This window comes from Rana temporaria, chromosome 11 (assembly GCF_905171775.1).
Source record: "Rana temporaria chromosome 11, aRanTem1.1, whole genome shotgun sequence".
NCBI classification, from domain to species: Eukaryota; Metazoa; Chordata; class Amphibia; order Anura; family Ranidae; genus Rana; species Rana temporaria.
The window spans coordinates 125,860,859-125,872,667 of NC_053499.1; the positions used below are offsets into that span (position 1 = coordinate 125,860,859).

An 11,809-nucleotide genomic window follows, 5' to 3' on the forward strand; every position below is an offset into this window, starting at 1 on the left:
GCTAAAAACAATTTCAACAGCAATAAACAAATTGGCGAATCAGGTGGGCCTATGAACAAGAAGTCATCTAGGTAGTGGGTGATACCTACACAACCTGATTCTACCATAACTACCCACTGTAAAAATGTTGCAAAAGTTTCAAAATATTGGCACGACAGTGAGCAGCCCATTGGCAAACACATGTCGTAAAAGAAATAATTTTCAAAGCAAAAACCTAATGAGCTGAAGGACTCCGAAGCAATAGGAAGTAACCTAAATGCCGATTTTATATCTGATTTGGCTAATAACGCCCCTACACCAAATTCCCTTATCATCTTAACCGCATCATCAAAACTTGCATAAGAGACTGACGATAATGCTGCATCAATCTCATCATTCAAGGATCTTCCTTTCGGATAAGAAAGATGATGTATGAGTCTGAAGGAATTTGGTTCTTTTTTAGGTAAAAGTCCCAAAGGAGATATCCTAAAATCCCTAAAAGGGGGAGAGACAAAAGGTCCAGCGATACGCCCAGCCTCAATTTCCTTAATTAATTTCTTTTTTACTATCTGACTATATTGAACAACTGATTTTAAATTGTCTACTACCTCACAGCCTATGCCTGAGAATTTTGGAAGCTTAAAACCGTTTGAGAACCCTTCAATTAAAATTTCCTTGTCTGGATAAAGGAGCAGCCAGGGATGCATTTTTTCCACTTTCACTGGGGTGCGTGCTTTTGGAACTATCTTTCTGTTGTAAGTTCCTTTTGAAACACTTCACTACCGGGTGATTCCCGAAGCAAAACGAACATTCATGTTTATATCTACAGGCTGTGGCCCATCTACATTGCGATTCATTAAACGCATAACATATGCCTTTCTTATACACTGACTGAGTACTTTGGCTAGCTGGACTTTGTTTATTAAAAACTGGCTTCTGAGGGAGTAATAAGTTTAGCCATAATCCAACATCCTTCATCCCCCATTTAAGATTCTTATGTACAGCCAGTTTTTGGCGGAAGGATTCGTCGTAGATGAACCATCCGAATCCACCAAAACTCCTGTACGCCTCTAATATGTTTTCCAAATGTTGGAACAGGCCACTACATTTTTCCGGGAATTTTTCACCCAGCACTGCTGAAAAAATGCAGTATGCCTGCAACCAATTCTGAAAAGATCTAGGCGCATACCGGCGCCTATCATCTTCATCAAATTTTTTGTCACTTTTTACTGCAAATTCCTTTGCATTTGGAAGTAGTGACATTAAATCAATGAACTCACCCTTCCAAATTTTTTCTTTTACATTATCTGGTAAATGAAACCCTAGTGGTGAAATCTCACATGGTAATACCTCCTTAAAACAATGCTCAGGTATATTAGATTGTCTACTCTCACCGACACTGACAGGGGATACACTGCTTTCAGACCATACATTAGCATGTGACTGTACTGGAATTTGAGCTGTCTTTAAAGAATCTGTTAACTGAGAAATGGATAATAGTAGCTTTGACACTAACATATTCTCTGCAGACTCACCAGCCTTTGCTGAGGGAGCGCTCTGCACAGCCAGGTCATTCTGTCCTTGCAAACTCTTCTCTCTGCCAGCCATCCCATTGCCCAGCTGATCTAGCCTGGACATATGCAATGCTGCCGCTCCAGCTTCTTTTGAATTTCGCGCCTGTGGAGATAAAGAAGAATCTTCTCCCCTCAGCGGGGATGGTTTAGCCTTGTTCCGCCCTCCCTTTCGTCCAGGCGAGGGGGAGACTGACTTACGCTTCCTCGTCACCTTCTTTGCGCCTTGCTCATTCGCTCTGACGCCATCTTCCTCCTCCTCTCCTGGGCAGTCTTCAGACACGCGAGAAGCTGCAGAGGTGGATGGACGCTCCGGTGGACGGTTGCGCGGAGACCTTCGGGAAAAAGAAGGTACAGGGGTGGGGGGCGGCGAGCACGGAGATAACACTTCTCCTTCTTCCAGCGCAGCAGCACTTTCATCATGGGGTTCTTCAAGCGAAACCTCCACTGGCGACACGTCCATCCCCGCAAGGCATCTTTCCAGCCATTCTTCCCCTCCTTCCGACGCCGCTCTTTCCAAGACCCTCCGCACCAGAGACTTCATGTCTTCTGAGGTAAGCTGGCTCATCCGACGTAACTGCAGAGCTCTTGACCTGTAAGGTAAATTGTGCCCTGACCTCTATACGTGCAGGCTTTATATACCCCTGCTCTCACGTGTATGAGCCAATCGGTACACGAGTTTTTCCCGCTTGAACCTACACGCGCTTCCCGCCCAATACACCTATGCAAATCCCGCCTAAATTCCTGTTTTCCCTCACAACATACATGTTCCAATTGATTCTTATTTAAAATTAAAAGACTCCATTTTTTTTTTTTTTTTTTTTTTTTAATAATTTCTTTTAGGGATAGCCACAATCCCATGTAGTGGGCACTAATAATGCCCCCTTTTTCAATCCTGTGCTTTTACTGTCCGATGACAGACATGAGGATGGTCCAGGATGACCCGATGCTGCCCATCAAACTAAGAACATCTAAGAACAGAAAATGTGTACTGCAGCAAAAGCTTGTTTTGTTATTTTATATTTTACTTGGCTATTAATTTGAATCTTGTAAATTTTAGTTGTACTGTAGTTGTGCTTTATGCACATAGCTGTGATTTTCTCCACTGTATCCCACACGGGCACTGTATTTTTCTCATCAAAGGGATAAGTGTTGCATATCATTTTGGGATAGCCCATGCTTTGTTTTGGAGATACTGTCTTGCAAAATGTATTTTAAATCCAAAAATGTTGTGCTGTCACCAAAATACAGTTGTGCTCATAAGTTTACATACCCTGGCAGAATTTATGATTTCTTGGCCATTTTTCAGAGAATATGAATCATAATACAAAAAAATCCTTCACTCATGATTAGTGTTTGGCTGAAGCCATTTATTATCAGTCAACTGTGTTTACTCTTTTCAAATCATAATGGCAACAGAAACTACCCAAATGACCCTGATCAAAAGTTTACCTACCCTGGCGATTTTGGCCTGATAACATGCACACAAGTTGACACAAAGGGGTTTGAATGGCACCTGTGAACTTTTTGCTTGTAATTAGTGTGTGTGTGTATAAAAGGTTAGTGAGTTTCTGGACTCCTGACAGACCCTTGCATCTTACATCCAGTTCTGCACTGATGTTTCTGGATTCTAAATCATGAGGAAAGCAAAATAATTGTCAAAGGATCTGCGGTAAAAGGTAGTTGAACTGTATAAAACAGAAAATGGATATAAAAACATATCCAAGCAATTGAAAATGCCTATCAGCAGTGTTTAAACTCTAATCAAGAAGTGGAAAATTAGATGTTCTGTTGAAACCAAACCACGGTCAGGTAGATCAACTAAAATTTCAGCCACAACTGCCAGGAAAATTGTTCGGGATGCAAAGAAAAACCCACAAATAACTTCAGGTGAAATACAGGACTCTCTGAAAACGTGGTGTGGTTTCAAGATGCACAATAAGGAGGCACTTGAAAAAAGATTGGCTGCATTGTCGAGTCGCCATAAAAAACCCATCACTATGCAAATGCCACAAAGTATCCCACTTACAATATGCCAAACAGCACAGAGACAAGCCTCAAACCTTCTGGCATTTGGAGTGATGAGACCAAAATTTTGCTTTTTGGCCAAAACCATAAATGCTTCATTTGGAGAGGAGTCAACAAGGTCTATGATGAAAGGTACACCATCCCTACTGTGAAACATGGAGGTGGATCACTGTTTTGGGGATGTGTGAGCTACAAGGCACAGGAAATTTGGTCTAAATTGACGGCAAGATGAATGCAGTATGTTATCAAAAAATACTGGAGGAACATTGGCATTCATCAGCCAGGAAGCTGCGCATGGAACGTACTTGGACATTCCAACATGACAATGATCCAAAACACAAGGCCAAGTCAACCTGTCATTGGCTACAGCAGAATAACGTGAAGGTTCTGGAGTGGCCATCTCAGTCTCCTGACCTCAATATCATTGATCCACTCTGGGGAGATCTCAAACGTGCAGGTCATGCAAGACAGCCCAAGAATTTATAGGAACTGGAGGCTTTTTGCCAAGAGGAATGGGCAGCTTTAACATCTGAGAAGGTAAAGAACCTCATCCACAATTACCACAAAAGACTTCAAGCTGTCATTGATGTTAAAAGGGGACAATATACAGTATTAAGAACTGGGGTATGTAAACTTTTGATCAGGGTCATTTGGGTAGTTTCAGTTTTGTGTTATCATTAAATTTCTCTGAAAAATGGCCAAGAAATCATAAATTCTGCCAGGGTATGTAAACTTATGAGCACAACTGTAGCAATAAAAGGTGAAATCTTCAAATTAGAACAGGACTTTTGTCTATTTATCTACTTTACGTGTATCTAGCATTGCATACGTACATTTATATTTTCACAAATGCTCCATTTTCAGTTGAGAAGTAATCCTTGGTATATTAATAATCTTTCCCTCCTTAGGCATTCTTTCCTTTGCTCAAGAAAGCTGCTCAGGAAAATCCTAATGAAGTCAAGAGCTGCAGCAAGGCTGCTGTGATAAACATATCCAGTGGCGCTGCGTCTATAGAGAGAACACCACTTGAATTCTCTGTACAGCCTCTTTTTGAATACCGCTGCAGTAAGGTAACAAAACAGCCTGGTCTGTCATCTTTTGAAACATTCATGCTTGTGAGCTGCATTATAAACCTGCTGAGAAGTAATGTATCTAAATATCTAAACATCCAATGGTGGTGACAATACAATGACTGCAGTTACAAACATGCCCTGCCAATTGCCATGAGAACCACATACGCTGTGGTTATGATGGTCTCTGTAAGAAATCCCGATAATGAGATCTGATCTCACCGAATGCCTTACTACAACTTTTGAAAATAGGCCAATGGTCTTTATTTAGAGAAAGCAGCCAGCACGTTTCAGGGGCTCAGCACTCCTCCTTCATCAGGGCTGTAAAAATCAAACTAGATAGTTTGCACATCAGTTGCACTCAGAGTTTAGCTCCTATATATGCCAGTGAAGAAAGAGAAAGGACAACATCTGTCAGTGTTCAAGAAAGTGAAGGACATGATGTATTAATCGTTCTCAGATTCCAGAACAGTTTTTATTAGTTTTAATGGTTTGCCAGGCTTTCCACTACGAAAACAAACTTTCTTCCCAGAGAGAAATTAATATAATTCTGCTATGGTATTTCTGCAACATTTAAACTGATAACATTTTCTGGGTATCAGAGCTTGCCTACTTCCCACCATCAAACCCTCCCTATGTTGGGCTGCTCCAATGGCTACGAAATGTATGAGAAAAGATAGAAGATATGAAAAAATGTCAGCTGCACCCCAAACTTAGCTCCTCTCGTATTTATTGATTGACATCAAAATTACTGCATACATGTCTCCGCCCAAAAAACAGCCTTTGTTGATGCATTTCACTACCTTGTCTCGCTCACAAGGATAGCATAAATCATTTCCTATCCCTGTGAGCAAGCCTGGAGTGGTAAAACACATCAAGGAAGGTTGGTTTTGGGGTGGAGACAAGTTTGATGCAGTCATTTTGCTTGGTTTCTGGAGTCTGGAGAAAGATATAGGTTGTAGCTGGGCCACCTGTGTATCTGCTGGGCTCCTAGGCTCCTATCTAGGTTGCCTTGTGGATGCTCGTTGGACTGACGTCTGAACTCGTTAGTAAAACTGATTGCTATGATATCGGTAGTCATAAGCTCATGAACGTGTTTTCTAACACTGCAAAACAATTCATGTAGACGGGTATCTGCAAAGTAGCGTTTGCTTGGTAGTGTAACACGGCTCAATATGTTGCATGAGCCTACGAAATCCAATGTCCTCCACAACAGAGAATGGCTGGTCGTCTAATGCAATAAATTCCATAATTTTATCTGTAATGGCACAAGCTTTGGGACTGTCACTTGTAAATATAAGTTATACTACACTGACAACAAGCGCATGAATGTTTTAAACATGACAGCACGCAATATATAGTTACTAGTATAATACTACTGAATATCTCAAACAAATAGCATGCAATCAATTTCACATCAAATTTAATCATTTCAATTATATTATTTGGTACAAGTCAGATATACTGCAGTGCAGACATAACTACCGTGCATGGAAAGAGAGCTGCACTGTTAATAAAAGTGCTGGTTATGACTAAGGCCTTATAGGCTGAAACGCGTCAACATTTTCTATTTACGTTTCTCTACTGTGGCTTGTCAATAAATATGTCTATTGTTTAAGAGCAACGACCGGAGTGCGGATCATCTTTTCCTCATTATTCTACGCAGCCAGCGACTGTGGATCGAGCACCCGGGAGCTCTGTTTTCCATGTGATGTATGGGTAGTAGCACTGACTTTTTTGTTTATATACTGTTAAAAAAAGGCCAGGTAATGCATGTTTGAACTGCTATTAGAAAGAAAGATAGCATTATACAGTATAACATACTGAAATTCTATCTTTCTTCATTCTAACCTGGCCTGTTAGTTTAGTAGTAGTAGAACTAGTATCTAACTAAATATTACTAGTACATATACAACTGAATATCTCTTTCTAATAGCATGTAAAGTTTGTATTATATAGTACACTAGTTTATATACTATAATAAACTAGTACTATATAATAAAAACTTTGCATGCTATTTAAAAAGAGATATTCAGTATAGTATATTTAGTTAGTTCTACTACTACTACTAAACTAACAGGCCAGGTAATACATGTTTGAACTGCTATTAGAAAGAAAGATCATTTCAGTTCTATAGTATTAGTTGGATTGTCAGTTTAAGTAAGAGAAAAGCGGCAATGCTCACCAGCGAATAGTAGTAATAGTAGCCATCCAGGAGGGACAGTGCCCACTCTCCTATGTACCCCTGTATGCACCCGTCTCCCAACTGCATCTCAATCACGAGGAACGTCCGCAGGGAAAGTGCTTCCAACTCCAGCGTCTCAACCGCAGGGAACGTGCTCACGAGTCCAGCGTCTTAACCACGAGTAACGTGGCTTGTTTACTGACTACGCTTCTGTTTGATCAGTACTTGTTATATCTGCTACTGGACCTCCTAGTAGGGCGATCCTGAGGACCATGACATGGTACTAACATGCAACTAAACCAATTTCCAGATTAGTTTTTAGACTCTGCACCTCAGATGAGCCTGCGTTATTTGCCAGGGTAACCTGCTTGTATATCAAACCTGCTGGTCTACTACTATAGCTACTGGTCTCCGAGCCTGACCGTGACACCTACCCTCCCATCTGGGACAGCACCTAACTGACTATTTCCAACCAGCTTACCTGAAGATTTAAGCAAATATTTTGTGGATTTATCCTGTTTATGTATTGCTCATAGTATGAATATTATTATTCCCTTAGGCTGCACTGAACATGTTAACACGTTGTCAAGCTGAGGCCTACAAAACAGATGGGGTCATTGCTGTGACAGTTGCTCCTGGCTGGGTTCAAACAGATATGGGAGGACCTAAGGTAGGTCAAAATTAGACATAGCAGTTCTAAAAGGGGTGAATTGTAAGCTATGTAGTGATCTTTAAAGAGGTTATCCAGGTAACCTTATAATTATCTATTGGTAAGATGCCCGTACAGTCAATAAAGGATTGTCCTTCTACTGAAAAGTGCACCCCTTAGAGTGGCAGGTGTTTTCTTCATCATCTGGTAACAGGTCACCAACTGGTCATCAGGCAACAGGGTCATTAATAACACACCCAATCCAGAAGATACCATTGCTATGAACATGTAAAGTGGCCTGCATCTAAGTTAATGGAATGCAGTATGTTTGGCCGCAGATCATTATTTATAAATGTTGCATATCATCTGTACATGGATATGGATGCGGAGCTCTCAAAAGTCTATTTTTTTATTTTTACAAATGTATTTCCCATTTCCTTCTAAAAAGATTTTGCTTTTGTTTCTGCATTAACATGTATTTGTCTCACAGGCTCCCCTGAAACCATATGACAGTGTGGGTAGTATGATGAAAGTGTTCGACACCCTAACCGAAAAACATAATGGAATGTTTCTGAATTACAAAGGACAGACTCTACCATGGTGACCTGGAGGAACAGTCATATTGGGCAACTTTCATGGAAGACAAACAAGGGAATGTACCTTTTTTTTGCTTTTTCGTTCAGTTACAAGTATAAAACATTTACAGCATGATGACTTCACCTGGCTGGTTAGTGAAAATTAGAGTTAACCTGCCTGGCGGTATTCCCGAGTCTGACTCGGGGTTAGATTTTCCTGCTGCGAGTGGTAACCCAGAGTCAGACTCGGGCTTGCCTCGCTAGATCCACAGGCACTGTTTACTTACCTTGTCCCTGGATCCAGCGATGCCACCGCGCTGTGTGAGCGAGCGGGACCTCGCTCGATTCACACAGCGTCCTCCTGTGCCGCCGATCTCCGTTCCCTGCGACGTTACGACACACGGGGACGGAGAACAGCGCCAAATTCAAAAAAGTAAAGAAACACATTACATACAGTATACTGTAATCTTATAGATTACAGTACTGTATGTAAAAAAAAACACCCCCCCTTGTCCCTAGTGGTCTGCCCAGTGTCATGCATGTTCTTTTATATAATAAAAACCTTTCTTTCTCCCTGCAAACTGTAGATTGTCCATAGCAACCAAAAGTGTCCCTTTATGTAAAAAATGGTTTTAGATCAGCTAAAAAACAGCGATAATAAATTATAATCACTTGTAGAATTGTGCGATAGCGATTTGTGGGGAAATTCGTCATAAAAAAAAAAAAAGAATGACAGCAACAATTCTGCAACTGAGCAAATTTCAGTGATTTTGATTTGATTACATTATTGAATAATTTTTATTATAATTATATTATTATTTGTTATAATTATTTATAATTATTTATTATATTATAATTTATAATTTTGTTTTTAAAAAAATGTCATACCCCGGATGCCTATTAGAATCTTGTTTGGTCAGATTTAAGTGAGTTATTTCTAAAAATTACAGGCCTACAGTATAAAACGCCAAATTTCCTTGCAAATAATGGTACCGCTTTCAACATGTTTTTTCTGAAAGAATCATACCGCCAGGGAGGTTAATCAAGCAGACCATAATTACAAACATAAGTAAGCACGATCTAACTTCATGCGCAAACACTCATCTACTTTACAGCAGATCTAATGGTAAACAAAATACCCTTCCTATACTGGTCCTTAAAAGTAAAAAAAATAAAAAGCAAAAAGAGATGCTTAGACTTTTTGTCACATGACCTCTTATAAAGGGGAGGATCAGCCGATCTATATTCTGATTTTCCTCATCAGCATAATTCACCAACATGCTTAACCCCCCTGACGGTAAACCCGAGCGTGACTCGGGGTTGGTTTTCAATGCTAAGATCGGTATCCCCGAGTCACGCTCGGGGTGGACGTGCAGCGGCGCAGCTTACCTTTCGCTGGATCCACAGGCAAGTTACTCACCTTGTCCCTGGATCCAGCGATGCCACCGCGCTGTGTGAGCGAGCGGGTCCTCCTCGCTCGATTCACAGTCTCCCCGTGTGCCGCCGATCTCCGTTCCCTGCGACGTTACGACGCACGGGGACGGAGAACGGCGCCAAATTCAAAAAAGTAAACAAACACTTTACATACAGTATACTGTAATCTTATAGATTACAGTACTGTATGTAAAAAATACACACCCCCCTTGTCCCTAGTGGTCTGCCCAGTGCCCTGCATGTACTTTTATATAATAAAAAAAATTCTTTCTGCCTAAAAACTGTAGATTGTCCAAAAGTGTCCCTTTATGTCAAAAATGGTTTTAGATCAGCTAGAAAACAGCGATAATAAATTATAATCACTTGCAGAAATGTGCAATAGCGATTTGTGGGGAAATTTGTCATAAAAAAAAATGACAGCGACAATTCTGCAACTGCAAATTTCAGTGATTTTGAGTTGATTACATTATTGAATATTTTTTATTATAATTATATTATTATTTGTTATAATTATTTATAATTATTTATTATATTATAATTTATAATTTTGTTTTAAAAAAAAAATCATACCCGGGATGCCTACTAGACTCTTGTTTGGTCAGATTTAAGTGAGTTATTCCTAAAAATTACAGGCCTACAGTATAAAACGCCAAATTTCCTTGCAAAATAATTGTACCGCTTTTGGTACGTAATTCCAGACAGAATCATACCGCCAGGGAGGTTAAGCATTTGGCCACATGATTTGCCACTGTGGGATTCTATGGCACCAGTTTCTGCAGCCAAGGTTAGTATTTCAAGATTTTGTTTATCATTTCTAACTTTAAGGCAATGGATAAGCAGAGATCTGAATCTGGCTATTTGATTTCAGGTCTGCCTTATTCAAAATACAGGTCTCAATAATGTCTAAGTATTTTTTATAAAACAAATCCTGTGCAGTAGCATATGCAATATGTTAAAGTAAAATTTGAGTCTAGAACTAAGCTCAAAACAGCTCCCACCCCCTTCTAATGCCTCGTACACACGAGCGGTTTTCCCGACGAGAAAACTGCCATTTTTTAGATTGATCGGGAAAAACGGTTATGTGTATGCTCCATAGCAGTTTTCCTGACAAGAAAACTGCCCGCAAAAAAAAATTCAAACCTGCCTGTTTTCCCGTCATGTTTCCCATCAGTCTTTTTCTTGTTGGGAAAACCGCTCGTGTGTACGCTTTTCCCGAGGGGAAAAAAACATGCATGCTCAGAATCAAGTATGAGACGGGAGCGCTCATTCTGGTAAAACTAGCGTTCGTAATGGAGATAGCACATTCGTCACGCTGTATTGGACTGAAAAGCACGAAGACTGAAAAGAGTGAATCGTCTCTCACCAAAATTTTACTAACACGAGGATCAGCAAAAGCAGCCCAAAGGGTGGCGACTCTCTTACCCACAGAGCCGCCCGCCGGCTCTCTCACCCGCGGAGCCGCCCGCTGGCTCTCTCACCCGCGGAGCCCGCCAGCCGGCTCTCTCACCCGCGGAGCCCGCCAGCCGGCTCTCTCACCCGCGGAGCCGCCCGCCGGCTCTCTCACCCGTGGAGCCGCCCGCCGGCTCTCTCACCCATGGAGCCGCCCACCCACCGACATTCTCGGAGGGGTAATTTCCCCGTTGCCCCCCCTGGATCCGCTCCTGCAGCCGCCACTGTTTAGATCATCTCTTCTATTCTCTGTCCCCACACAGGTAATCTATGCTGCTGCTCTCAAAATCCCCCATAACTGAAACTGACTCTTTGATAGCATAGTTAGCACTTTTAAATCAGCCACAATTAATTAAAGTGGAGTTCCGGCCAAAAGTGGAACTTCCACTTTAAGCACTCCTTGTGCCCTTACATGCCACATTTGACATATCATTTTTTGGGGGGGGGGGGGGGGAGTGGGTACATGGCTTGGACAGGTACTTTCTGTCACGTGGCCGCCTAGGCGACTCATCCTCTCCCCCTAGGCAGCCCATCCCTCTCTGCAATCTTCTGGGACACGTTACAGGTCCCAAAACATTTCCTGGCCACTAGGAGAATGCAGTGCGACTCGCGCATGTGCTGTGCACACCTGGCTGTCAAGCCGCAAGCTGTCACATTCGGGCGCCCACAGTTGCAATGACGACACTGCGGAGAGGAGGGGCAGAGGAGCGAGGCTTCGAGCAGCAGCATTGCTGGACCATGGGACAGGTAAGTGTCTGTTTATTAAAAGTCAGCAGGTACACCATTTGTAGCTGCTGACTTTTAATAAACTGAAGAAAGACTGGAACTCCGCTTTAAAAGCAGAAGCATCCAAAACTGTGCATTGCCAA

General features: G+C 41.6%; 1 protein-coding gene across 1 annotated transcript in view; it reads left to right on the top strand.

Moving 5' to 3' along the window:
- LOC120917634 (C-factor-like) overlaps positions 1–9,337 on the top strand; it is a 33,853-nt gene extending 24,516 nt beyond the window's left edge. The window contains exons 5-8 of the mRNA XM_040329083.1: positions 4,487–4,648; positions 7,393–7,503; positions 7,973–8,225; positions 9,095–9,337. Coding sequence (XP_040185017.1) covers positions 4,487–4,648; positions 7,393–7,503; positions 7,973–8,086 — 387 coding nt within the window. The 3' untranslated portion in view covers positions 8,087–8,225; positions 9,095–9,337. The remainder of the gene's footprint in view (positions 1–4,486; positions 4,649–7,392; positions 7,504–7,972; positions 8,226–9,094) is intronic.
- Positions 9,338–11,809: the final 2,472 nt, after the last annotated feature.